This window comes from Xenopus laevis, chromosome 4S (genome assembly GCF_017654675.1).
Source record: "Xenopus laevis strain J_2021 chromosome 4S, Xenopus_laevis_v10.1, whole genome shotgun sequence".
NCBI classification, from domain to species: domain Eukaryota; kingdom Metazoa; phylum Chordata; class Amphibia; order Anura; family Pipidae; genus Xenopus; species Xenopus laevis.
In genome coordinates, this window is record NC_054378.1 from 119127092 (window position 1) to 119153029 (window position 25938).

Sequence of the window (25938 nt, forward strand, 5' to 3'; positions counted from 1 at the left end):
CTATAGAATATTAAAATAATACATTGGTGGCCAGGGGATTAAAAAAAAAAAAAACACAAACTGGTGTTCAGTAGAATTGAACTCATGGCTTCAGTACTTCAACTTCGCCTCCTTTCGTGACTTCGGGTCTTTTCACCGCTTCAGGACTTCGGCTTCGGCTGTTTTCGTGACTTCGGGTCTTTGCGCTGCTTCAGGACTTCGGCTTCGGCTGTTTTCGTGACTTCGGGTCTTTGCGCTGCTTCAGGACTTCGGCTTCGGCTGTTTTCGTGACTTCGGGTCTTTTCGGCGCTTCGTGACTTCGGGACTTCGGCTTTTTCCGTGACTTCGGGTCTTTTCGTCGCATCGGCTTCGGCTTTTCGGCACTTCCGCATTCGGCACTGAAGAGGCAAGACGTACGGCTCGGGCGCTCGTAAGGGGGGCCCGGATCTTCAAAAAAATGCAGCGCTGCCGGGCCCCCCTTCATGCCCGGGCCCGGTACGCTTGTCCCCCCTGTCCCCCCCTGATGGCGGCCCTGAGCGTAACTATAGGAACACTTGTCGAAGTTATAAGTGCAGGACTGGAAATAGCTTTTTGGGTTAAAACTTGGCAAGAAACTGTTCCTCTCAGCCAGTGATCCCCAACCAGTGGTTTGAGAGAAACATGTTGCTCTCCAACCCCTTGGATGTTGCTCCCAGTGGCCTCAAAGCAGGTGCTTATTTTTAAATTCTTGGCTTGGAGATAAGTTTTGGTTGCATAAAAAAAACACATGTACTGTACTGCCAAATAGAGCCTCCTGTAGCTGCCAGTCCACATAGGGGCTACCAGTAGCCAATTACAGCCCATATTTGGCTTCCCAGCAACTTTTCTATTGCTCCCCAACTCTTTTTACCTTTGACTTTGGCTCACCGTAAAAAAATGTTGGGGACCCCTGCTCTAAGCATTACAATAAATGATAGGTATTTCAGACCCTGCATGGATATGGCATCTATTTCTATGGGCGGAGGGGTTAGGATATTTATAAGGTTGCGGTGTCGGAATATCATGGTTTCCTAGGCCAGTGTCTTTCCCCTCTATATTTAATATAAGGCTGACATTAGCAAAGAATTTTTCTATTTGTTATTAAGAACCTATAATTGTGGTTTGTGATGCGTATGTTGCAGAAAAGAAAAACGTTTCATTCAATTTAAAGGGGTTGCACACCCTTGAGGTAACTTTTAGTATGATGCAGAGAGTGATATTCCGAGACAATTTGAAATTGGTTTTCATTTTTTTATTATATGTGGTTTTTGATATATTTAGCTTTTTATTCAGCAGCTCTCCAGTTTGCAGTTTCAGCTTGTTGCTAGGATTCAAATCACTCTAGCAACTAAGAATTGATTTGAATAAGAGACTGGAACAGGGTCGGACTGGGCCTGCGGGACACGGGGAAAAAACCTGGTGGGCCCCTGGCTCTTCTGGGCCCAGATCCACACCCATATGAAAGTTTCTTAACATTGGGCGAGTTTGCGCATGCTCGACCCCCCAGTCCGACCCTGGACTGGAATATGAATAGGAGGGGTCTGAATAGAAAGATGGATAATAAAAATAGCAATTACAAGAGATTTGTAGCCTTACAGAGGGGGTCAGTGACCCCCCATTCGAAAAAAACTACAATAAATGTAGACCAATTGCAAAGTTGCTTAGAAATGGCCATTCTATAACTTACCAAACAGTAACTTAAAGGTGACCCACCCTTTTAAGGGCAGAGGGGGGGGTCCAGAGTAGGGGATATCCCCTGACTGTTTTGTAGGAATGTGTGTTAACCCAATATATGCTGGAGTCAATTCCCATGGAAGAAGGAGATAGTAAAACAAACGTCTAAAGCAGAAGCTGTTTGAAACTACTTTTCCCAGAATCCTCTCTAGAAGCTGATATTCACACCATGGAGGGGGGGGGGGTAGGAGGGTACATCAAATCTCTGATATATATAAGCATTAAATATGATGAATATAAAGAGGGGGGCCAAGGAGGTTTTAGGAGGGCCCTAGTTCATGAACAAATTCAATATATGTAGGTAAAACAAGACAAACTCCAGATATGGTGGGGGCCACTAACATCTAGTTATGCCACTGACACTGTTCTTTAAAGAAATGGCATTTTGGATTAACCCCTGTACTGCCGCTGTGCCATGTTACCCTTGCACATGCCACTCTGAGTGCCAGTTAAAGGGGTTGTTCACCTTTGAGTTGACCTTTAGGGATATTCTGACACAAATGCAATTGGTTTTTATTATTTGTGGTTTTTGACTTATTTAACTTTTTATTCAGCAGCTCTCCAGTTTGCAGTTCCAATAATCTGGTTGCTAGGGTCCAAATTCCCCTAGCAACCATGCACTGATTTGTATATGAGACTGGAATATGAATAGGAGAGGCCTGAATAGAAAGATGAGAAATAAAAAGTGGCAATAACAATACATTTGTAGCCTTACAGAGTATTTGTTTTTTAGATGGGGTCAGTGAAAAGCCATTTGAAAGCCAGGAAGAGTCAGAAGAAGAAGGCAAATAATTAAAAAACGATAAGAAAATGAATAATGAAGACAAAGTTACTAAAAATTGGTCAATCTATAACATACTAAAAGTTAACGACCAATTAAAGGAGAACTATAGCGAAAATGAAAATTTAATATTAGCTTCATCATACTGAAATAAGAAGTTTTCTAAATATAATCAATAAAAAATTCTGTACCATTTCTGAAATAATCAAGTTTATCTTCACTATTCCTCTCTCAGCGTCTGTTTCTCTTCATTCTCTCTTGCAGCAGTTGGGTGTCAGATATTCATTGACAGTTAAATCCAATATATTTAATAGGGGGCTCCTTTTGCCTAGAAGATGTATTATTGCTCACTCTATTAAACTCACCAGACATCATGTCTCTCTACATGCAGGATCTGTGCAAAAGGCAGTTATTTTGTTAGATTTTGTTTGTACTGGAATCGGTTATTCGAGTGAGCTCTAATTCATCTGCTAGGAAAGGAAGCCCCCCTATAAGATATATTGGATCATTCATCTGACACCCAATTCCTGCATGAAGAGAGAATGAAGAGAAACAGATGCTGAGAGAGGGATAGTGAATATAAACTTGATTATTTCAGAAACGGTACAGAATTTTTAATTGATTGTATTTAGATTGTTTCTTACTTCAGTATGAGGAAGCTTATATTAAATTTTCATTTTCCCGATAATTCCCCTTTAAAATGAGAGTTGGAGCAGGAGAAGCTGTGCAGCAGCAGCTGAGGCTGCCGGTGAGTGCAGGAATGATGTGTGAGCCCCCCTAACTGCAGCACTGACATTTGTACCTCCCCCTGCCCCTCCTTCCCCAGTCCCTGCCTCCAGTACAGCTGCTGTAGGCTCCCCACCCCCATATGAGTCAGTAGCCGCAGCCTGCAGCCAGCCAGTCTGGGATCTCCCAATGCTGAAGCAGGAGCCCGCTGCTAGGCACTCCAACGGGCACCGACCATGGGCTTTGAACTGGATCGCTTCAATGGGGAGGTGGACCCCGACTTCAAATGCAACTTGTGCAACAGAGTGCTGGAGGACCCCCTGACCACCCCTTGCGGGCACGTCTTCTGCGCTGGCTGCGTCTTGCCTTGGGTGGTGCAACAGGGCAGCTGCCCAGTTAAATGCCAACGGATCTCTGCCAAGGAGCTCAACCATGTGCTGCCCCTCAAAAGCCTCATCCTTAAGTTGGATATCAAGTGTGACAACTACTCCAGGGGCTGCGACAAAGTGGTGAAGCTGCAGAGCCTGGCCGAGCATGCTGAGATGTGCGACTTCTCACCGGCCAAGTGTAGGAACAAGGGCTGCAGCGAGGTGCTCAATCTGCGGGATATGGATGCACACATGCGGGAACACTGCGACTATAGGGCGGCTGGGATCTGCCAAAAGGGCTGCGGGCTCATGATCACCCACAGGGAGCACAGGCTGGGGGAGCACTGCTGCCTGAAAGCTCTCAAGGGGCTCAACAGCGTCCTGCAGAGCAAGATCTCCGGGCTGGAGACTGAGCTCAAGAAGAGGGCGCTGAGGTCCGGCAAGAGGGAAAAGTCACTGTTGTCGCAACTGTCAGCCGTGCAGAATGAACTGCAGATGACAGCTCTGCGCTACCAGAAGAAGTTCACAGAGTATAGCACCCGCCTGGACTCCCTGACCAAAGCTGTGGCTTCGCCAGGCAAGGTAAGCACAGGGCTCAGGCTGACTACCTCCCAACTGTCCAGTTTTTAGAGGGACAGTCCCTCTTTCAACAGCTAAAGTCCCTCGTTTGTACTGGAAAGTCCCGATTTCCTCTGCACTGAACAGGCAGAAAAAGAAACAATGTTTCTAACTTAATTGGCTTTTGGCAGAGAGCCCAGAACAGCCACAGCTGCAGATAAGATACTTTTGTAACAATTTTGAGGTAAGCAAATAAGTAATTGTAACCATATGAGATAACAGGTCTCTTGGGAGACGTTAGACTCACAGCTTAAAGGGCAATTCACCTTCATTAGCAAAAATGTAAAAAAAATTAAATATGTTCAAACTTTCAACACCTGCCAAATTTTGTAAAATGAACATGGTAATTAGGGGGTGTGACCACAAAAATGGGCGTGGTAAGAAAAAATAGCCGCACCGCGCGCGGCAACTTTTTTGTCCAACTTTTTATTTCCAAAATGTTGGGAGGTAGTCAGGCTATAAGAACCATGGCCATAAGAGCATCTAAATATATGAAAGGGTGGTGACAGTTCCCTTCTTATAATAATAGTTTGCCAGCAATTAGCACTGGCAGGGGACCTTCATTGCAACACCATTAGTAACTACTGTCAAACTGCTGCAAACAAACTGCTGCCAGTGTGACACCAACAAGGCAAAATGCATTGATTTGAATAGAACAGGATATTGCCCAGTGATTGTCTTTGGGTCTGGTTACCTACTAGTAGTAGTCGTAGCTACTAAACACTAAGCCTTTCGGAAAAACACCCTGCGGCTTATTTATGGTGCCAATCCAGTTGTCAAAAGGCTGTTGAAGGATGCTGGGAGTTGTAGTGTTACAGCTGGAGACACCCCTACAGGTCTAGACTGAACATGCACTGTGACCTTGAGCCCACCCCGTCCAGCAGCCAAGGGACAGGCAGATGACAGTTGAATCATTCCCAATGATCAGCCCTTTGTATACCCCAAATATGTGCAACTAAACAGACAAAGATGGTGCAGAACATCTTGAAAACTCTGCTTCTCGTCCCACCAAGGGTGTTTGACTTGCAGGAACAGAATGGGAGTTTGCAGGATAAGTCGCTGTGACGTTTCCCAGCAGCTGGGAGTTCTCCTGCTTTATCCCTGTGGCTGACTACTTGCCCTTTAAATGACTGATATCAGTTTGTTATCTGATGGGCTCCAGGGGACAGAATATGAAACAGAACATATATCAGAACTGTACTGTATGTGGGGGGAAAGGAGGAGGGGGACCTTTCAGATCCCACTATAACTATTTATTTTGGGGTTTTTAGAAGCCTTGATCCCTGATCCAATGAGTGCTACTCCAATCATACATTGTGATTCTTGCAGGAAGTTTACCCTTTGTAGCAGACTGGCGGGGGCTTTTATTTGCACTCCTCACTTCCTCGCCCTGTGGCTGGAACACATGAAGTCAAAAAAACACAGCTGTGAGTGATATGGGCCAGTTAAATGGCTTTCCCTGGGGCTACTGAATAACAGCGCTCTCTCTATTCCCTCTATTCTCTCTATTCCCCGACCCAGGATATGGGACTGAGTGCTGCTATTCACTGATCTGTTCTTCTGCATTTATTCCACCCTTAATCTGAGCTCAAGCACAGCTTGGCATTAGGAAGGGCTACGTAGCACAGCAGTACTGCAAGGGTTAATGTAAAAAGAGTATGTTTTTAAAGGAACGACTGCTGTATGTAATATTTTCTGCCTCTTTAACATTTAGCATAATCACTACTCCGATGATCACCGTCGTATAATTCCCCTTCGCCCTTTAGAGAGGATGCTGGGAGATATAGTTTTAAGCAGCTGCTGCTTTAGGTGAAATCCTTGTTACAAGTCATATGTGTTGCAATCAATGTTTTTAATTTACAGGAATTCTCCAGCATTTATTGGATTAAAGGAGAACTAAAGCTTAACTAAAGAAGTAGCTAGAAATGTTGTACATTATGTTTTGTGCTTCTATACCAGCCCAAGGCAACCACAGCCCTTTAGCAGTAAAGATTGTGTCTCCAAAGATGCCCCAGTAGCTCCCCATCTTCTTTTCTGCTGATTCACTGCACATGCTCTGTGCTGCTGTAATTTACTGAGCTTAGGGACCCACTCACAATATACAGTACACATAGAATAGAAATGTCACAATATAAGGCTGATTAGTAATTAATACAGATAATTACTACATGGCAGCACAGAAACCAGTGCAATTAGCATCAGAATTTAATAATCAGCAAACCTGTAGCATCAGCTTATATTACAGGGGAAGCTCATTTTCTGCTGGATAATTAGTGACGACCCCTAAGCTTAGCTTCTCAACAGCCAATCAGAGCCCACTGAGCATGTGAGTGTCACAGACACTTTCCAAGATGGTGACCCCCTGTGACAAGTTTGAAGTCCTGGATCATTGCTGCTATTGACAAGCTGAAACTTTAGGATAGTGCAATAAGTTCATTATATAAAATATGACATTTTCAGCCACATTCATTTGTAGGGTTTAGTTCTCCTTTAAGCTGCATCAGGCTCAGTGCATAACAGTACTGTCAGCCCAATCTGCCCCCTGCGTCCTATCCTCAAGGAACAATTCTTTGCTAGTTGCTTCACATCATTAAAATTCAGTTTTTATATTTTGTAGCCAGAGGCAGCGAGAGGGTTAATGCCATGGTAACACATGTCCCAAACCACAATTATAGGCTCTTAATAACAGATAGAAAAATGATTTGCTAATGTCAGCCTTATACTAAATACAGAGGGGAGACCATGATCTGCCAACACCAAAATCTTAAAAATATCCTTCCTCCCTCCAATTATAGAAATACAGTAAATTGCCAGGTGCGCAGGGCCTCTAATACCAATCATTTATTAGAATATTTAGAGAATTTTTTTAGCCAATTTTAACCCAAATATTTGTTTGCCCTAGTGTCGTAACTATATGTTACTGGGCTCCACAGCAAATACATTTTAGGGCTCCCAACATATCCAAAGATTGCCATGTTACATTATAATTGCTCCCTGCAGCTGCAGGGTCTGCTTCCTCTGTAGTTAAACCCCTGACTTATAACTCCAACAAGTGTTCTGATAGGTTACTCTTGTCAATTGTTTTCAGGTATATTTCCTTTTACTTCCCCTTTAATGATGACTTATATTGAAGGTTTGGAATTGGGAATACTTTAAAACACTTATTCCTTCTTGCCTACAGACGTGTGTGTTGGGCAACCAGCAAAATTTGGCAAGGGGCAAATATTTACAACTCGGCACTGGGGCAGTTCTAAGGAGGCAGGATCCGCTTTATGAAGAAATGTCAGAGGCCACTGCTTATAATAACAACTCTGTATACAAGGAGACTTAACCCTTGATGCAGCTTGTGCCTGAAGGCTGGGAAGTTATTACTCGTTGACCTACAAACTCCCAGGATTCTCTAGTAGTAGGGGACGGTGTAGGAAATATACTCATTGTACACTGATGACAGCACAGTTCTGCACAAAGCACCTTTTAGTAGACACCCTTATTAACCAAGTTCCATTGTATCTCTGCACCCTTCTCTTCCAGGCTGTCATTCAGAGTGCTCCTTGGGTGCTAATGTCAGTGCCAATGGCTTGGCATAGTCTGATAAAGTACACAGACCGAGTTGGCAGCTTAATGGCCCGTGTGTGGGGCCATCCGACGGGCATCCCCAATCGATATCTGGCTGAAAGTTGGCCAGATGCCGATCGGGCAGGATAAAAAATCCCATCACCGTATGCCCTCCATTCTGATCTGATCGTTGGGCCCTAGGGCCCATCATCAGATCAGCCCGATACCACCCCCTTAATGTGGGCCTATTGGGGAGAGATACGCTCGTTTGGCGACATCGCCAAACAAGTGGATCTCCCTGTGTATGGGCCACCTTTAGCCACATCCAAGACATGCTTTGGCCTCACCCATTGCTCTGACGCTGCTGGGGGTATAAATACAGGTCACTCCGATAAAATACAGAGGGGTGGGTAAAACTGACAGGTCTATCACTATCGTGAAAATGAAGATGTGATTTTAGCTTCCTCATATTGACGTAAGAAACTTTCTAAATACAATCAATTAAACATTCTACATTGTTTCTAAAATAATTATCTTCACTATTCCTCTCTCAGCATCTGTATCTCATTCATTCCGTCTTCATGCAGCAGTTGGGTGTCAGACATTCAATGACAGTTATATCCAATATATCATATAGGGAGGCTTCCTTTCCTAGCAGATGTATCAGAGCTCATTCAAGTAACTGATTCCAGTACAAACAAAGTATAACAGAATAGAATATTGGGTAACTGCTGCCTCTGCAGATGTTGTTGAACCTCAAGGCCCCACAGCCCACCAGTGATACCAGCTGCTGGGATGCCCCGGTCTTTAGGGGTTACAGGTATTTCCAACCTTTGGCCTGAGCTTTTGTTGAGTTACAACTCCCAGCAACCTTCCAAAAGCCATCTGCAGATCTTTTGAGGAAGTCTTACTTTGACCTACATACACAGTAACCCATTAACTTGGTCTGGATCAGTGTTGGCCCATGTACGGCCATCTAAACAGTTTTCGGAACAAAGATGGGCCAACAAGTATTGCCACCCATGCAATTCTTCTTGGCCCAAGACCTGACAGCCCAACCCTTGCCCACACTCCCCTGATGAAAACTGCTCCCCCATCCAACTGTGTCCTAGTCATGCACCTCCCATACTTATGGCACTGGTTGCTGCTTTTCTGCAGCATGGGGGACTCCATCTTTAGTGCCTATCCCCATTCCAGGGCTTGTCCATCCCTTCTGTATATCCAGCCAAAAGCTGCCGGGCATGATGGGAGTTGTGCTTCCTAACAACTAGGTTGTGCATAAATAAAACTTTAGGCAGAGCCCCCCTTTGCTTTACTGTAAGAGAATATGTAGGCCACCTGGCCCAGCGGGGGTTATTATTTTTCTAGCCCTTTACTGAAGCTCCAGTTGTTAGAAGAACATCAGTATCTTTATGTAAGCGCTTTCATTATACAGAATCAACATCTGTAGCACTAACACTGCCTCATTGTTCCCTTCCAAGGGAGGGGAAATATCCAGATTCCCCCGGATCATGAAATTCATCTTTATCCTGCTCCATGTGACATTCCTCTGCCAAGTCCAACACCTCTTATTTTTAACAGTTATTCTAAGGTGGGTAGAAACCAGGCTGTCGGTGTCCGGCTGAGACTCTACCCATGAAATTCCAGCTTCCCCTCTCTGTTCCTTGGCTTCTTTGCATATTCTATAGGATTGCTAAATGGGTCGCTGGCTTGTGGGATTCAAGATACGTTGTTGATGTTGGCATCTTGTTTGCTGCATCTGTATTTGTATCTGTGGTACCAGATGAGTGGGATGTTTTATTCTGTTCTCCTCGTTGATCAGTTATACTAATCTCTGTGCTTTCAAAAGCTGGCCATACCGAACAGCTGCTGACTTGGCCCCTCCAGAATGAGTTTACATCTTATTGGCCCGTGTTTGGGTCCCAGGGCACCCCTGCCCAACATATAGGTGGGCAATATCAGCCAGATATCTCAGAAGGTTTGAAAATCCCATCAGGCAAGGACTACATCGCATGCATTGATGTGGTCCTCATTGATGTAGATCAACAGTTTAATCTAATTGGTGGCCACTGTGCCAACGATCAGATCAACCCAATCAAAAAAATTATACAATTTTAGTTATTTTCACCAGGGCTTCAGAACCTGTTGTATCTGTGTCCAGAAATTGGGGCAGATTTAGGATGTCCACAGACATAGGCAATAGTGATGTGCATGGGCCTGTCAGGTTGAGGCCAAGTTACGGCCAGTGGTAGGTCTTCCTCTTCAGTGATGTCACTGCCTTTATGTCAACAACTCTGGTAATGTCATCATCCATATTCCTCCCCTCTCCCACCCATGCTCTTCTTATTTGTGACCAGAGAGTGGAGTGGATCAAAAAATTTGGGGAAAAGGGACAGGTTAGGGAGAGTGATGGGCGAATAAATTCGGCAGGTGTGAATTGGTGGCGAATTTCTGCATTTTCCTGCCGGTGAATAAATTCACGAAACTGCAGCGTAAATTTGCCGGCCTTATAAAATTTTGGATGTGCTTAAAAAAAGTTGCTCGCGTCAAAACCATCACATGTCAACATTATTCCGACACCCATTGACTTTAACGCCAGCGTCAAAATTGCCACAGGCATAAAAATTGACGCAGGCATCAAAACTGGCGTTTTTGCGAATTTCATGGGATATTCGCAAATTGATCGTCGAAACGGAACGAATTTGCCCATCACTAGTTAGGGACCATGACATCTGCATTAATACTAGACGAGTAGCCAATCATAGTATTTAAATGTACACTTTTCTGGACAAATGGCCAATCAGAGCACTCTATATATAAAACCCACTGGCACCCATTGAGTTATTTTTAGGCCAGATGATTGGCCTCTTTTGTTGACATTCCCCAAATTGACAAACACTATAATTAGTCTTTATTTATAGATTTGCCAATGTATTTAGCTGCGCTTTGCAGAGGTTATTTATAATTCACATTAGTCTCCATTATATCAGGAGTGACTTAACTTGCCTGAATATTTAGGAGTATGGGAGGAAACCAACACAGACATGGGGAGAACATACAAATTTCTTGCAGAACGACAGACCCCAGAGCTGCAAAGCAGCAGTATCTTCTTTTAAATTGAAATGATGTTTTCAACAGCAAAGAGCCTTCACCCAGCTATATATATATATAGATCTTTTTAGTGATCATTTCATTAGCAGTTGTTGACTGCACTGGTGTATGTGCAGCCATGACACATTCAGCAGGGTTGTGTAAAGCCCCCCAATACCCTCCAGTGGCAAAACCGATGAAAATGTGTTTATTTTCCAACCTGATATAAAATGCATTAATCAAAGTAATCCCTTTTCCTTGGCAGCTAGATGTGCGCCTTATTCCCCTCTGATTGTTCTGGAAACACAACTTCAAAGGCAAAGTAATCCCACGACTGATAAACAAAGCAGCATGGGGGCATTTCAAGTTTTAACTCCTCATTAAGAAACGATTACAAATTGAAACAAGATGAGCAATCATAGGAATATTTCTGTTAAATGCTTAAAGGGATTTTTGGTCCCAGCGATTGATTTGCAAGTATTTTAGAGATTGATTAAAAAACACCATTCCTTGGAGGGGGGGAGGGAATGGCAGCTAAAGGTCCCCATAGACGCAACGATTTTCCTTGCCCAACGACCAATTTTAGAGAAGTCCGACCAATTCTTCGAAATTATTGTGCGGTTATGTTTGCAGGGCCAAGCAGGCAGCTCCCCTTTTGTTTTCCTGGTAAATTGGTCTTTTTAGTTGATGGTCCTGTTTTGGCAAAAAATTCACAAATTTCCTGTGAAATTTGCAAAACGGCGGAAAAATGAAACATGAAATTTGCCGCCGACGTCAATTTTTTTTTAACGCCGGCACAATTCTGAGGCCTGCGACAATCTGACGCGCATTAAAGTCGTTGGCGTCTGAATTGTCCCCGGCATCAAATTCGCCTGTGAATTTTCACGACAATTTAGCGAATTTATTTGATGGCGGCGAGACGCAGAAATTTGTCGCAAATGCGCGCCTGTCGAATAAATTCATCTATCACTAGTATGAACCAAATGGCAGGGGGATTGGTGTGTAAACTGGGGAGAAATATGGGGTTGCCTTGCTGGTTGGGCCACACAAGGGCAAGCGTCAGCCAAAATCCGCTGGCTGTTTTCTGCCCTAATTTGGGCAGTGGCCTCCTCTCACTGAATCGACTCTGGAGGAACAAACTCAGCGGATTTCAGCGGATTTCAGCGGATTTCAGCGAAGAACTGTGAGTATCTGTATTTTGAGCCTAAATCCACCAATTCAATGTGGAAAAGAGAGGAAGCTACTTTCTACGGTAGGGCAGAAATCAACCAGAGGATTTAGGCTAGAGGTTTTCTGCTCCCATGTGGCTCTAGCCTTAGCTATGCATTGGCCCAAGTAGTATTGCCTTGGGTGAGAATGCGGCTCTGCTCTTACATGGAGACATGGCCAAATGTCTATGCACCCAGTGTCGGACTGCATACCTCCCAACATTTTGGAAACAGAGGGACAAAAAGATTTGGCGCGTGGAGCGCGGTGACATTTTGTCCATGCCCATTTATGTCGCCACACCTCCTAATTACCATGTCCATTTTACAAAATTTGGCTGGTTATGAAAGTTTGAACACATTTCTGTGGTTTTTATGTTAACACAGTTTTGCTGATGAAGGTGAATTGCCCTTTAAGCTGCAAATCTGTTTCCCCAAGAGACCTGCTTATCTTAAAGGGCACCAATCATGACCAAAATCATTTACTAAGTAAATACACTATGTGAAAGTTCAAGAAATCTGATTTTTAAAACAGTTAGAATTGTTTGTATAATGTAAATGATCAGCTCACTATTCCTTCTGCAAGATCTCCCCTATCTCCCCTGCAGTTCTAGCTGAGGCAGCCATCTTGGATTTCACTGGCTCCTCCTACCTATATCTTCCCAGCCAACTGTAGCTCTGAAATCTCGCACATGCTCAGTTCAAATTCCTTGCTTGCTAATCAACCCTTCTAAGCTATTTTCAAATCAGCCAAACCTGTGTGTTAGCTGCTGTACAGTAGTGCTGCCACCTGCTGGAAGTTAGCAGGTGGCAGCACTTCTAGTGGATACTTCTAGTGGAGGAGTTTACTAAAACAAGGCATTCTGGGTAGAATACTCAAAGCAGTGTTACAATCTGAGCATGCTCCTGAAATTTGCATATTAGAGTCTCTGTTAGAGTCTCAATATGGCCTCCCTCAGTGAAAGAACCCATTTGACAAAGTAAGGGATTTTTTTAAAACCTGCAGTTTTTTCGAAAAACTATATATGTAGTTTGATTAAACGTGTTTAGCTTGTACTGGTCAGATTGTGTTTGTTTTTGGCTGTGACAGGTGCCCTTTAATGGTTAAAAAAGTATCTAAGTATCTATTCTGGGTTCTCTGCCAAAAGCCAATTAAGTTAGACTGTGTATCTTTTTCTGGCTGTTCAGTGTAGGAGATCAAAGAGAAAGTGGGGGTTGAGCTGTCAAAATCGGAACTGTCCCACCAAAAACGGGACAGTTGGGAAGTATGGGACTGGCCCACTGGGCCCTGGTGCTGCAAAACATTTGACCTATTTCATGGACATTCTCTATTTCTATGGGAACAAAAGAGGCTAAATAGATGGAATAATAGATTATAGTATGTAAAGAAAAGAGACTAGGAGAATAGAGGTTGAGTGAGGAGATGAGAAATAATAGTACTGAGAGTGGCCCCTGGTCTAAGGTTTTTTGGTGGGTCCTTCATCTAAGTTTTTTTGGTGGGCCCCTGCTGACCCAGTCTGACACTGTATGCACCATGGAAACTTCATTATTCTGCAGCAAATTACAGAGACTATTTTTCATTCCCATCAGCCTCTGCTCCAATTTAGTTTACAATCTAAAGGTGGCCATAGACGCACAGATAATATCGTACGAAACAAATTTTCGTCCGATATTCGTTGCGTGTATGGTGGAAAAAGAGCCGACCAATATCGGCAGAAGACTTGGATATCGGTCGGCTCGTCGATCGGACTGGACGGAAAATTTTGATCGGGTGCCTTTGAAGGGACCCAAACATCGGCCATTGTTAGTGCTGAATCGTCAGATACAGGTAGAATTCTATTGTTTCTTCCCGTATATCTGACGATTCAGCTCTACACATGTGTATTGAAACGAACGATCTTTCTTGGAAAGCTCTTTTCCAAGAAAGATCGTAATTGTTACGTCTATGGCCACCTTAAGGCCCCTATCGCAATACAATTTTCACCTGCCTGTACATATACTGTATATGTTTTTAACATTTTCAGAAACATTGTGAAGTTATGGTGAACTCTGTGCCATTGGAGCGTGATTTAAACTTTTGGCATACCTGTCTCGTGTACACTATGTCTGACTCTTATCCTTTTCAATGGGACAGTCCCACACTCAAAGGCTCCTCTTGCCATCTTCTTAATCTTTAGTGTTCTTTATGCAGGTCCATAAAGAACGTTTCATTGTTTCTCACCTGGACTGTGAATGGGTTAAACTGCCAAAAAAAACAACGAATGATATAAATTAAAGATAATGAAGACTAAGCTTGGAAATAATTGACATTAAGAAAATAGAGACTTTGCCTGTGTGTCCAGCAGATGAAGGAAGTCGTTGAAACCCTTTAGTATTGAGCAGACAAGCAAACAAAAACCAGTTTCTTTTTTGAGTAGCAAAAATAATACAGAGTTTTGGTGTTGTTTGAATAGGAATGAGGTCAGCGTCTGGTTTAAGCAGAGGAGGGTGAAAAATGTGGGTAAAAAAATGTGAATAACAGCAAAAGAAATTGGAATCATAATTTCCTTAATGGAACAAACATAATGAAATTTCACCATAATAAAATAGTCTGGGTATTTTTGAGCTCTCAATCGAGCTTTACTATCATCTGGTAGGAACGCCGTAACCCTTTAGGAGCTAGAGAGGTTGCAATGTGCCGAAGACGTCAGGTTAAAATACAGTAGCAATGTTATCCGTATTTGGGAAAACCTGTTATTTTTATGCACATTACGTTGGCAGAAAAGTCATTCTCAGGATGAGCCGCTCTTCTACCATGAAATTGTTTCCTGGCCTGTATTTTTCCAGGTAATAGAGTCCATATTCAGCCCAATTCTGCCCCCTCAGATCTTCTGCTCGCAAATCCTCATCTGTCAGTGAAGACTTCATTTGTCACCCTGATTGTTTCTGCAGGATGAAGCTCTAAGGGGCTGTGTGAATTCCAAAAAATCATGGTTTCTTTTGAAGCTGTGATATCTTAGGCTGAAGCAACATATAAATCTATAAGTCTTTGAAAGGTTCTGGGATGTCGGTTTTCCTGTAAAATATAACAATTTAAAGGAAAGTTGTGTGAGCATCAATTCTGTCATGGCTGACTATCCAGCTGGCAACCCTGACTGGTTAAATGCAAACTGCTAAAGCAAGGGGTGTTCAGCCTTCCTCCAGCTGTTGTATTACTATAACTGCCAGCTTTCCTTGAAGGCAGAGTTTGGATTCTGGGAATAAAAATAAGAATGTACCAGTGTGTTATACCCATTTATATATAGAAGATTTGTGCTTTAAAAAGTAGTGTTTCAGGCAGATTTATTGAATATTTCTGCAAAAACCCTAATAATCCCTCCCTTCTCTTCCACTTCCTGCTCTCTGAATTCCCAGGCTGTGCAGGGGAACCGGCAGCTCTCAGATCTCTGCACTGTAGGATGGGAACCAATCAGCAGCTAGCAGGACCTGATAGGGAACTGAAGCCTGTCTGTGCTTGTGTGACTACAGGGCTGTGATTGGCTGTCCCCCTCCTACTGTGCTTCTGGCAGGGAACGTTAAGACACGCCCACTCCTCATTTGAAACACAGACAGGGACCAGAGAACATCTATAGGGAGCTCTAATAAAGAGCATATTTTTAAAGATAATATTAATTTGTAGCACCATGTAAAAGCAACACCATATATTACTTATAAAATTAGGGTTTTTTTCACTTATCCTATATGTCTCCTATAAGGAAAATATCCTTGATAAAAGGGGCCTCTCTTAACTCATCCTGTGAATTTATTGATATTCCTATAAAAAGTGGGCCTGTAAAAAGAAGGGCCCTCAGAGCAGTATCTTTAAAGGGATTCTGTCATGATTTTTATGATGTAGTTTTATATCTAAATTACAAGGTTTACACTGCAAATAATTCACTCTACAATATAAAATGTCATCCCTGAACCAGCAAGTGTATTTTTTTTAGTTGTAATATTGGTGTGTAGGCGCCATCTCAGGTCATTTTGCCTGGTCATGTGCTTTCAGAAAGAGCCAGCACTTTAGGATGGAACTGCTTTCTGGCAGACTGTTGTTTCTCCTACTCAATGTAGCTGAATGTGTCTCAGTGTGACCTGGATTTTACTATTGAATGTTGTTCTTAGATCAACCAGGCAGCTGTTATCTTATGTTAAGGAGCTGCCATATTGTTACCTTCCCATTGTTCTGTAGTTAGGCTGCTGAGGGGAAAGGGAGAGGGGTGATATCGCTCAACTTGCAGTACAGCAGTAAATAGTGACTGAAGTTTATCAGAGCACAAGTTGCATGACTAGAGGCACCTAGGAAACTGACAATATGTCTAGCCCCATGTCAGATTTCAAAATTAAATATAAAAAAATTTGTTTGCTCTTTTGAAAAACAGATTTCAGTGCAGAATTCTACTGAAGCAGCACTATTAACTGATTCATTTTGAAAAAAAAAACCCAAATGTCTCACATGACAGTATCCCTTTAAGTAATGAATACAGGGCTAATAGGTCAACATGGCAACAGGAGGCAAAAAAAACAACAGGGATGCCAATAGGGAAAAGTAGCCGCAATGGACAAAGATGGTGATAGTGATACCAGTGTTTCCCAACCTGCAGCCATTGAGTTGTTGACTGTAGTCAAGACCACAGTGCATACCTCCCATGGAAAGTGGCAGTGGGGCTTATTTATAAACACCAGGCAAATTTGCCCTGGGAAGTAACCCCTAGCAACCAATCAAATGCATGCATTCATTCTTTAACCAGCATCTGATTGGTTGCTATGGGCTACTGCCCAGGGCTAATTTTTAAATTGTTTATACTTGAGCCCCAGTGTGTTCTCCTCAACAACGGCTTTAGAAAATAGGTTAGATCTTCTATTAAGTAGTGATGGGCGAATTTGCGCGAATTTCACGAAACTGCGCCGGCGTCTCGTTTTTGATGCCGGCTTCGTTTTTTTTACGACGACGCCCGTTTTTGACGCCGATGCCCGGCGACAATTTTTTTTGACGCCGGCGAACTTTTGCCACCGAATTTTCGCGCCCGTTTGGTGAATTTATTCGCCGGTGGCGAATCGCTCAAATTCGCCGCGAATTTGCGCCTGCCGAATAAATTCGTCCATCACTACTATTAAGTTCTCTTTAAAAATATAGGTTGATGCAAAAGCAGAGCGTATGTTGCACATTGAGTCCATGGCCACATGTGTTTGCACCACGGCCCATATTGCTTACCTCTCTGTCGTCCTCAATAGAACAACATTATCTGATATGACTATAAGGGTAACTAATATGTTTTAGTTATACAGGTCATGCCCAACTCATTTTTAGGTTTATGGATGGATGAAATGATTGGTCAAGGCTTCAAGAATATGTGAATGGTTTCGATTGTTGGGCAGCACTAGGAACGCCACTTGTGTTGCAGTATGCCTCATGGCAATGATCTGAGTCCTACAAGTAATTAGAAGGTCTTCAAGGGTACAAAGCTCTGGGGAGCACAGACACGGGGAAGTCAGAGCTCTATTACAGGCCTGGGAATTCCATATGGCTGAACGCGCTACCTGTTATTCCTATAATAGAACCCATAGCTACCAATTAGTTATGGCCTCCGTTTTTAGCCTCTGTTGGATAAAGGTTACTGCAGGTATGGGATACTTTATCCGGAAACCTGTTATCCAGAAAACTGACTCTCATAGACTCCATTTTATGCATATAATCCAAATTTTTAAAAATAATTTCCTTTTTCTCTGTAATAATAAAACAGTAGCTTGTACTTGATCCCAACTAAGATATAATTAATCCTTATTGGAAGCAAAAAACAGCCTATTAGGGTTTATTTAATGTTTAAATTATTTTCTAGTAGACTTAAAGGGGTTATTCACCTTCAAACTGTTTTTTTCAGATCAGTTGGTTTCAGATTGATCACCAGAAATTAAGACTTTTCCCAATTACTTTCTATTTTCTATTTGTGAGTGTTTTTCTAATATTAAAGTGTTAAGTTTCATTTTTCACCTTTTTTCTCCCCGGGAGATGGGGTCGCCGACTCTTTAACTGTTCTAAATTGATACGTTTAGTTGATACATTTGTTATCTTTGTCCCTGCTGAGCAGAATCCCTGAGCTTCATTAAGGGTCAGGGCAGACGCTCAGATTCGGGGAGATCAGTCGTCCGGCGACAAATCTCCTCTTCTTCGGCGTGACTGATGTCCCCGAACTGCGTCCTGCTGTCTAGAATGTAAATCGCTGGCGGGATGGCACTCGTGGACACTTCGGGCGACTTTAGAAAACGAAGCGATCAGAGTGCCATCCCGCTGGAGATTTACATTCTAGCTGGTGGGAGACAGTATTGGAGATTAGTCGCCCGAAGAAGTGGGGATTTGTCGCCGGGCGACTAATCTCCCTGAATCTGAGTGTGTGCCCTGACCCTTACGGCAGCTGAATTGATAGCATTGATACAATGGTTGCTAATATTCCACAGCTAATGCAGTTCAGAATCTGCTCCTGGATCACTGAGCTGCCAGACTGAAACATCAGAGACACAAACATTAAACTTTAATTTTGGGAAACTGGTAAAAAATAAAAGATGGAAAGCAATTGAAAGAAAGTCTTTGTTTCTGGTGAACAATCTGAAATCAATTGAGGTTTGGAAGGTAAACAACCCCTTCAAGGTATAAAGTTCCAAATTACAGAAAGATTCATTATCCGGAAAGCCCCAGGTCCAGAGAATTCTATATACCTGTACTTTGGAGTAAAAATGCTGGTTCTTCTGTAGTGATGGGCAAATTTGCGCCGTTTCGTCTCGCCGAAATATTACCGAATTTCGTGAAACGGTGCCGGCGTCTCGTTGTTGACGCCGGCGCCCGTTTTTTGACGGGAATTTTCGCGGGCGTTTCACGAACAAATTTGCCGCGAATTCGCGCCTGGCGAATAAATTCGCCCATCACTATAGTTCTGCTCTTTAAGGTGAATAAGACTATCTTCCCAACACAATTTGGCCCCACCTAAATAGGAACACCCTGGGGAATGATTGCACCTTCCTCACAGCATTGCACCATCAACAGCGGGTGGCACCCTGCTCACTTCGCTTCGAAGGCAGTCGTTACACTTTCGACTTGGCTCATACTGTAACTGTAGGCTTGTACAGCAGCCCTCTGTCAGGAGTGCATTCACTAAAAATAGTATGTTACAAATCTTTAATAATATTTTTAATTTTTGTTTAACCTCAGTTTTATTCCACTTTTATGCATCTCCTCCTATCCAAGTTCATGCAGAGAGTCCCATTTTGCAGGGCGGCTTGTTTTTCTGAAGTTGGGGTTGTACCCGAAAGCTGACGGATAGCTCTTTGGCCGACAGCTGTTAGTACAGCACATAAACTGCAACTTTGCTCTAGACACAGCCTGTGTTTACTCATTCCTTGCTGTACAGCAGATGAGCCAGGGATATTTTTGTCCAACTCTCGCAGTGCACACACACATGGCATTCCTTGAGTACCAGAGAGCGGCCATATTGCTTACTAGCCCTCTCTCCCCTACAGCATCACTCTGGGGTGCTGACTTGAACAAATTACTTTTATGGTAGAGACAAACACGAAGATTCGGGGAGATTTAGTTGCCCGGTGACTAATCGCCTCTTCTTCGGGCGACTAATCTCTCCAAAAAGCCTTCCCGCCGACTAGAATCTAAATTGCTGGCAGGATGCCACTCGGAGCAATTCATTTTCCAAAGTTGCCTCACGAGGAAACTTCAGGGCAACTTTCGGAAAACGGATTGCTCCGAGTGCCATCCCACCACGATTTAGATTCTAGCCGGCAGGAATGCTTTTCGGGAAATTTAGTCGCCCGAAAAGGCGATTTGTCGCCAGGCAACTAAATCTCCCTGAATCTAAACGTGTGCCCTTACCCTTATCATCTGCATCAGATTAAAGCCAATTCGTGGAACACAGTTGAGGAACGAATACTTTGTCTTCTTTTTTTTCTGCATATTTTTTTGTCAACACATTTATTCAATCCAGGTTTTTCCAAGAGAAAAAAAAAACTTAAACTTTACATAGTTGTCCTTTTGCCTCCGCACAGTCTACCGCAAGACATTCTTTCTCAGTGACACTAAAGATTTATTTTGGGGGCAGAGACGGGCCAAAGGAGCGTTTTCTGGGTCTTATTTGCTCTTTGTAAATAAAAAAACTCTTTTATTCCGGGTATTTAGAGTTTATTCAGAGCTTAGCGCAGTCAGGGTGTCGCAGCCACTAAGCGCCGTCATTTTGAAATTCTTTTATCTGTCCCTTTATAGGGTGAAGAATCGAAAGCCATGACTCTTGTTCTCCACCGGGAATCTGGATCCCTGGGATTTAATATTATTGGTGGCCGTTCCTGCGTGGTATGTTAATTGTTAAAATCTGTTTTCCTGTTGAGATTGGGGGGGGGGCATTGTCTGAAATAAAAGTATTGTGTATTTTGCCTCTGCAGGGGGCTGTCTAGCATTCATGCCTCAAAAACTAGGGGAATGATGTTCATATCATGGGACTTTTTCTTTAAAGGGAAGTATAGGGTATTTATACTCTAAATGTATAAACCTTCAGTATCAGTATAGCATTATTCATATGTAGTGATGGGCAAATTTATTCTTGGCGAATTCCCGTGAAATTCGAGAAACCGCAGCCGTAAATTCGCCAGCAAAAATTCACCGACATCAAAAAAAAATTGACACCGTCAACCGTTTTTTTTTTGGACGCCAGAGTCAAAAACGGATGCCGGCGACAAAAATGAGACGCCGGCGCCATTTCGTGAATTTTTTGGCGAAACGCCCCAAATTTGCCAATCACTATGTACATATACACCATATACTATGTTCATATGTACATTTTTGCATTTCTTTATAGGTGGGAGGAGCCATATCTGGGGGTTTTAAGGTCAGGTTTCATGTGTTATTACAGTTTTGCTAATGAATATATTTTTTTTTCATCCTTAATTGGTGGTTATAATTGCTGTTTAAATAGACATTTTTCAGATCAGCTCTGTTTTTTGAATGTTAAGAGTTAAGGTCCCCATAGGCGCAAATATTTTTCTTTGCTGAACGATCGATTTTAGCGAAATCCGACCAATCCGTCAAATTATCGTGAAGTTAGTGGGATCCGAACGATCGCACATCTTACGATTTTTCGTCCTATATCTGTCAGAAAATTGATCGGCCAGGTTTAAAAATTTTTATCGGCCCCAGTGCAATCTATCTATGTCTGCAGGCCCAAGCAGGCAGCTCCCTGCAATTTTCCTGGCAATATGGTCTTTTTAGTTGATGGACAAATCATACATTTAAACGATCGTTTCGAGATAATCGTGGTCTTACGATAACAAAAAGATCTTTTAAAGATCTTTACATCTATGGCCAGCTTTAGGCTTGGCAGACCTTTGTGCATACCTCCAGACATTTTAGGAAATAGAAAGAGGAAATAAAAGATTTGCCGCACGGAGTGAAGGGAAAAAATGTTGACCACACCCATTTTGTGACCCCACCCCCTAATTACCATGTCCATTTTACAAAATTTGGCAGGTTATGAAAGTTTGAACACATTTCTGTTGATTTTATGGGTTATTACAGTATTGCTAATGAAGGTGAATTGCCCTTTAAGCTGCAAATCACAGTTTTCCCAGGAGACCTGCTTATCTTAAATTGTTACAATTGTTTTTTTGCTTATCTTAAATTGTTACAAAAGTATTGAAGGGCACCTGCCACGTATTCTGAGCTCTCTGCTAAAAGCCAACTAAGTTTTAGAAACTTTTTATCTGTTTCTGGCTGTTCAGTGCAGGAGATCAAAGAGAGAGTTGGAACATTTCAGTAACAATCCGGGACTGCGGGTTGAGCTGTCCAAATCGGGACTGTCCCACGAGAAATGGGACAGTTGGGAGTTATGCTTTGTGCCCTCTCACTACCCACACCTGTGTGTCCCACTCCCCCGACACCAGTTTGGGAAGTTGGAAGGAGTCAGAGATCACGGTATGCAAGTGGGTGGGGTCACAGTTAGGGTTGTCACATGTCTGGTTTGGCTGTTATTGGGACTTTTAGATTCAAAACTGTCACCCAGGCATAGCCCTGCCCCCACACAGCCCAGACAATCTCTCACATGATATGACCAAGTCACTACTCTAACCCCTCTAACTCCATGTGTTAGTTCTGCCCAGACTCCCCACAATCCCAGGGTCTGCTCCCTCTAGTTATATCACTGTACTGGGGAATCCCTAGGCTGCTATAATTTTATGGGATCTCTCTGTACAGACTATGAGCAAATTTAGGGGCTGTTCCTGCAGAATTGTGCTTAGTACAGGGGAATACCTATGCTGCTATAGTATACTGTTAGATGTTATGAGTAAGTTTTAGGGGCTGTTCCCTCTGCGCTGGAATAGTGGACTATGCCAACATTACAGTATCATATTCTCTCTGTGTAGACTATGAGTTCAGTGGGGCCTGTTCCTACAGAATCTAAAGAGTACAGGCCAACACAAATACAGCAATCTCTTTGGTTGAGCTTTAGCGGTGACAGCAAAATAATGTAGCCAATATCCAAGCAGATGAGAAAGAAAGAGAAACCTAATGAGGAACTAGTGAATAACTAAAATACACCAGAAAAGTGCATTAAACAATAATAAACAGAAATACGAATTATTCCAGGCATCACACATAGGAATGAGGTGTATTTACATCGTAAACATATTTTCTGAACTGAACTCTTTACTAGTCTGTTACGTTCCAGCTTTTTCAGGTGCTCAGTAGGGGGGGGGGATGCAGAGACCTCCATACACGTTGCAGATCAGTGTTCATAGTGGGGTGAAGTGTGCACCTTTTTGATTACTGATGAGTGTAATTGTCCATCCCCCCAGCTCTTTCATCTTATTATATTATATAGTTATGTGACCATATAAAGGCACAAGGCTGCAGGCCTTATACAGGGAACTCTGAGTATCACTTGTATTATAAGGGATAATGTACCCCCTACTGTAAATGATAAGGATATTAGAAGTCACTGAGGGGTTCTGTGACCATATAAAGGCACAAGGCTGCAGGCTGAGTTATACAGGGAACTCTGAGTATCACTCATGTATTATAAGGGATAATGTACCCCCTACTGTAAATGATAAGGATATTAGAGTCACTGACGGGTTGTTCTGTGACCATATAAAGGCACAAGGCTGCAGGCTGAGTTACACAGGGAACTCTGAGTATCACTCATGTATTATAAGGGATAATGTACCTCCTACTGTAAATGATAAGGATATTAGAAGTCACTGAGGGGTTGTTCTGTGACCATATAAAGGCACAAGGCTGCAGGCTGAGTTATACAGGGAATTCTGAGTATCACTCATGTATTATAAGGGATAATGTACCCCCTACTGTAAATGATAAGGATATTAGAAGTCACTGAGGGGTTGTTCTGTGACCATATAAAGGCACAAGGCTGCAGGCTGAGTTATACAGGGAACTCTGAGTATCACTCATGTATTATAAGGGATAATGTACCCCCTACTGTAAATGATAAGGATATTAGAAGTCACTGAGGGGTTGTTCTGTGACCATATAAAGACACAAGGCTACAGGCTGAGTTATACAGGGAACTCTGAGTATCACTCATGTATTATAAGGAATAATGTACCCCCTACTGTAAATGATAAGGATATTAGAAGTCACCATATATAGGCACAAGGCTGAGTTATACATGTCAAGGAACTGAACCTTATCTTTTGGTGATATCAGACAAGAGGATTAGGGAAATAAGGGAGGACAAGCTTTCACAGCCCATAAACCTCAAGTTATGTTCACGGGAACTCTGAGTTTGTTCATATTTTCATATTTTACAGTATGAGGTATGTTTTTTAAATATTTTAAACGAGTCATATGACATCACTAAGTGCATTTAATACCAGCTGACATCTATTTATAAAGGCTATATCTTACAGGTTTTTAATATCTTTTGTGTATTATAATCTTCTGTAGGCTGTTCTTGGATGTAGTACAAATATATGTAAAATGGGAAGAAAAAAAGCAACTTTATCTCATACAACAATCAGTAGCGTGAATGAGATCCCAGATTGCCTCAGGCAGTTTTTGTGTAGTGTGTAAAATTACCAATAATCATGCTGAGTAAATGTGCCCTGTGGATTCTTTGGTACATAACTGTCACGGCTTGCTCGCTGGTATGCGGCTACGGGAGACGGAATGACTGCAATAAGTCACATTATCGTGACAAAATGTTCTGCTCTGAAAATGGCCAATATGACTCTGACATCTTGAAAGTCGGGTATTTAACAAGCTAATGTTTTAATAATTTGCACTATTATCTGCAGTTTAAGGTTGTTATATTCTCTGATATATGTATTTGTCTGTTTATACCCTAAATTGTTCCTGCTGAATTGTGCTTAGTACAGGGAATACCTATGTTGTCATAGTTTTATGGGATCTCTCTGTACAGACTATGAGCAAACTTAGGGGGCTGTTCCTGCTGAATTGTGCTTAGTACAGGGAATACCTATGCTGCCATAGTTTTATGGGATCTCTCTGTACAGACAATGAGCAAACTTAGGGGGCTGTTCCTGCTGAATTGTGCTTAGTACAGGGGAATACCTATGCTGCCATAGTTTTATTGGATCTCTCTTTACAGACTATGAGCAAACTTAGGCACTGTTCCTGCTGAATTGTGCATAGTACGGGTAATACCTATGCTGCCATAGTTTTATTGGTCTCTCTGTACAGACTATGAGCAAACTTAGGGACTGTTCCTGCTGAATTGTGCTTAGTACGGGGAATACCTATGCTGCCATAGTTTTATGGGATCTCTCTGTACAGACTATGAGCAAACTTAGGGGACTGTTCCTGCTGAATTGTGCTTAGTACAGGGAATACCTATGCTGCCATAGTTTTATGGGATCTCTCTGTACAGACTATGAGCAAACTTAGGGACTGTTCCTGCTGAATTGTGCTTAGTACAGGGGAATATCTATGCTGCCATAGTTTTATGGGATCTCTCTGTACAGACTATGAGCAAACTTAGGGGACTGTTCCTGCTGAATTGTGCTTAGTACAGAGGAATACCTATGCTGCCATAGTTTTATTGGATCTCTCTGTACAGACTATGAGCAAACTTAGGGGACTGTTCCTGCTGAATTGTGCTTAGTACAGGGGAATAACTATGCTGCCATTTTTTATGGAATATCTCTGTACAGGTTATGCATAAGCTTTGGGGTTGTTCCTGCTGAATTGTGCAGAAGACAGGTATAGAGTACGTGACTTAACAAGGGAGAGGCATGGGATCCATTATCTAGAAACCCGTTATCCAGAAAGCTCCGTATTACAGGAAGGCCATCTCCCATAGACTCCGTTTTATTCAATTAATTCTAAATGCTAACAATGATTTCCTTTTTCTCTGTAATAATAAAACAGTAGCTTGTACTTGATCCCAACTAAGATATAATTAATCCATATTGAAGGCAGAACCATCCTATTGGGTTTAAATAAATGATTCTCTAGTAGACTTTAGATATGGAGATCCAAATTACAGAAGCTTCCTTTGTCTGGAAAACCCCAGGTCCCAAGTATTTTGGATAACAGGTCCCATACCTATATACAGAAATATGGATTGCTGTTATTGCTTATGCTTTCCCCGGAGCAGTGGTGTAACTACTGAGGAAGCCCTGTGGCTGTGGTGGTGCCCAGGGGTAAAGGGGCCCTATGGGGGGTCTTGTGACCCCTGAGTATGTGCAGAGGTGGGATTGTGGGTGACCTGCTATAATCTGGCTAAACTGATACCATGGAAGTTGAAGTACTTTAATATCGGGGTTCCAGGGACCGCTTGTGCCTCTGTCCCCGCCCTAGAGGAACCGATTATATAAA

General features: G+C 42.6%; 1 protein-coding gene across 3 annotated transcripts in view; it reads left to right on the forward strand.

Annotated features, from left to right (window-relative positions):
* The first annotated feature begins 3378 nt into the window (after positions 1–3378).
* The window catches only part of pdzrn3.L (PDZ domain containing ring finger 3 L homeolog), a 180436-nt gene continuing 157876 nt past the window's right edge, over positions 3379–25938 (forward strand). For 2 of the 3 annotated variants that reach the window (XM_041591473.1, XM_041591474.1), the window contains exons 1-2: positions 3379–4188; positions 20353–20439. In XM_041591473.1, coding sequence (XP_041447407.1) covers positions 3475–4188; positions 20353–20439 — 801 coding nt within the window. In that variant the 5' untranslated portion in view covers positions 3379–3474. 3 annotated transcript variants of the gene reach the window in all.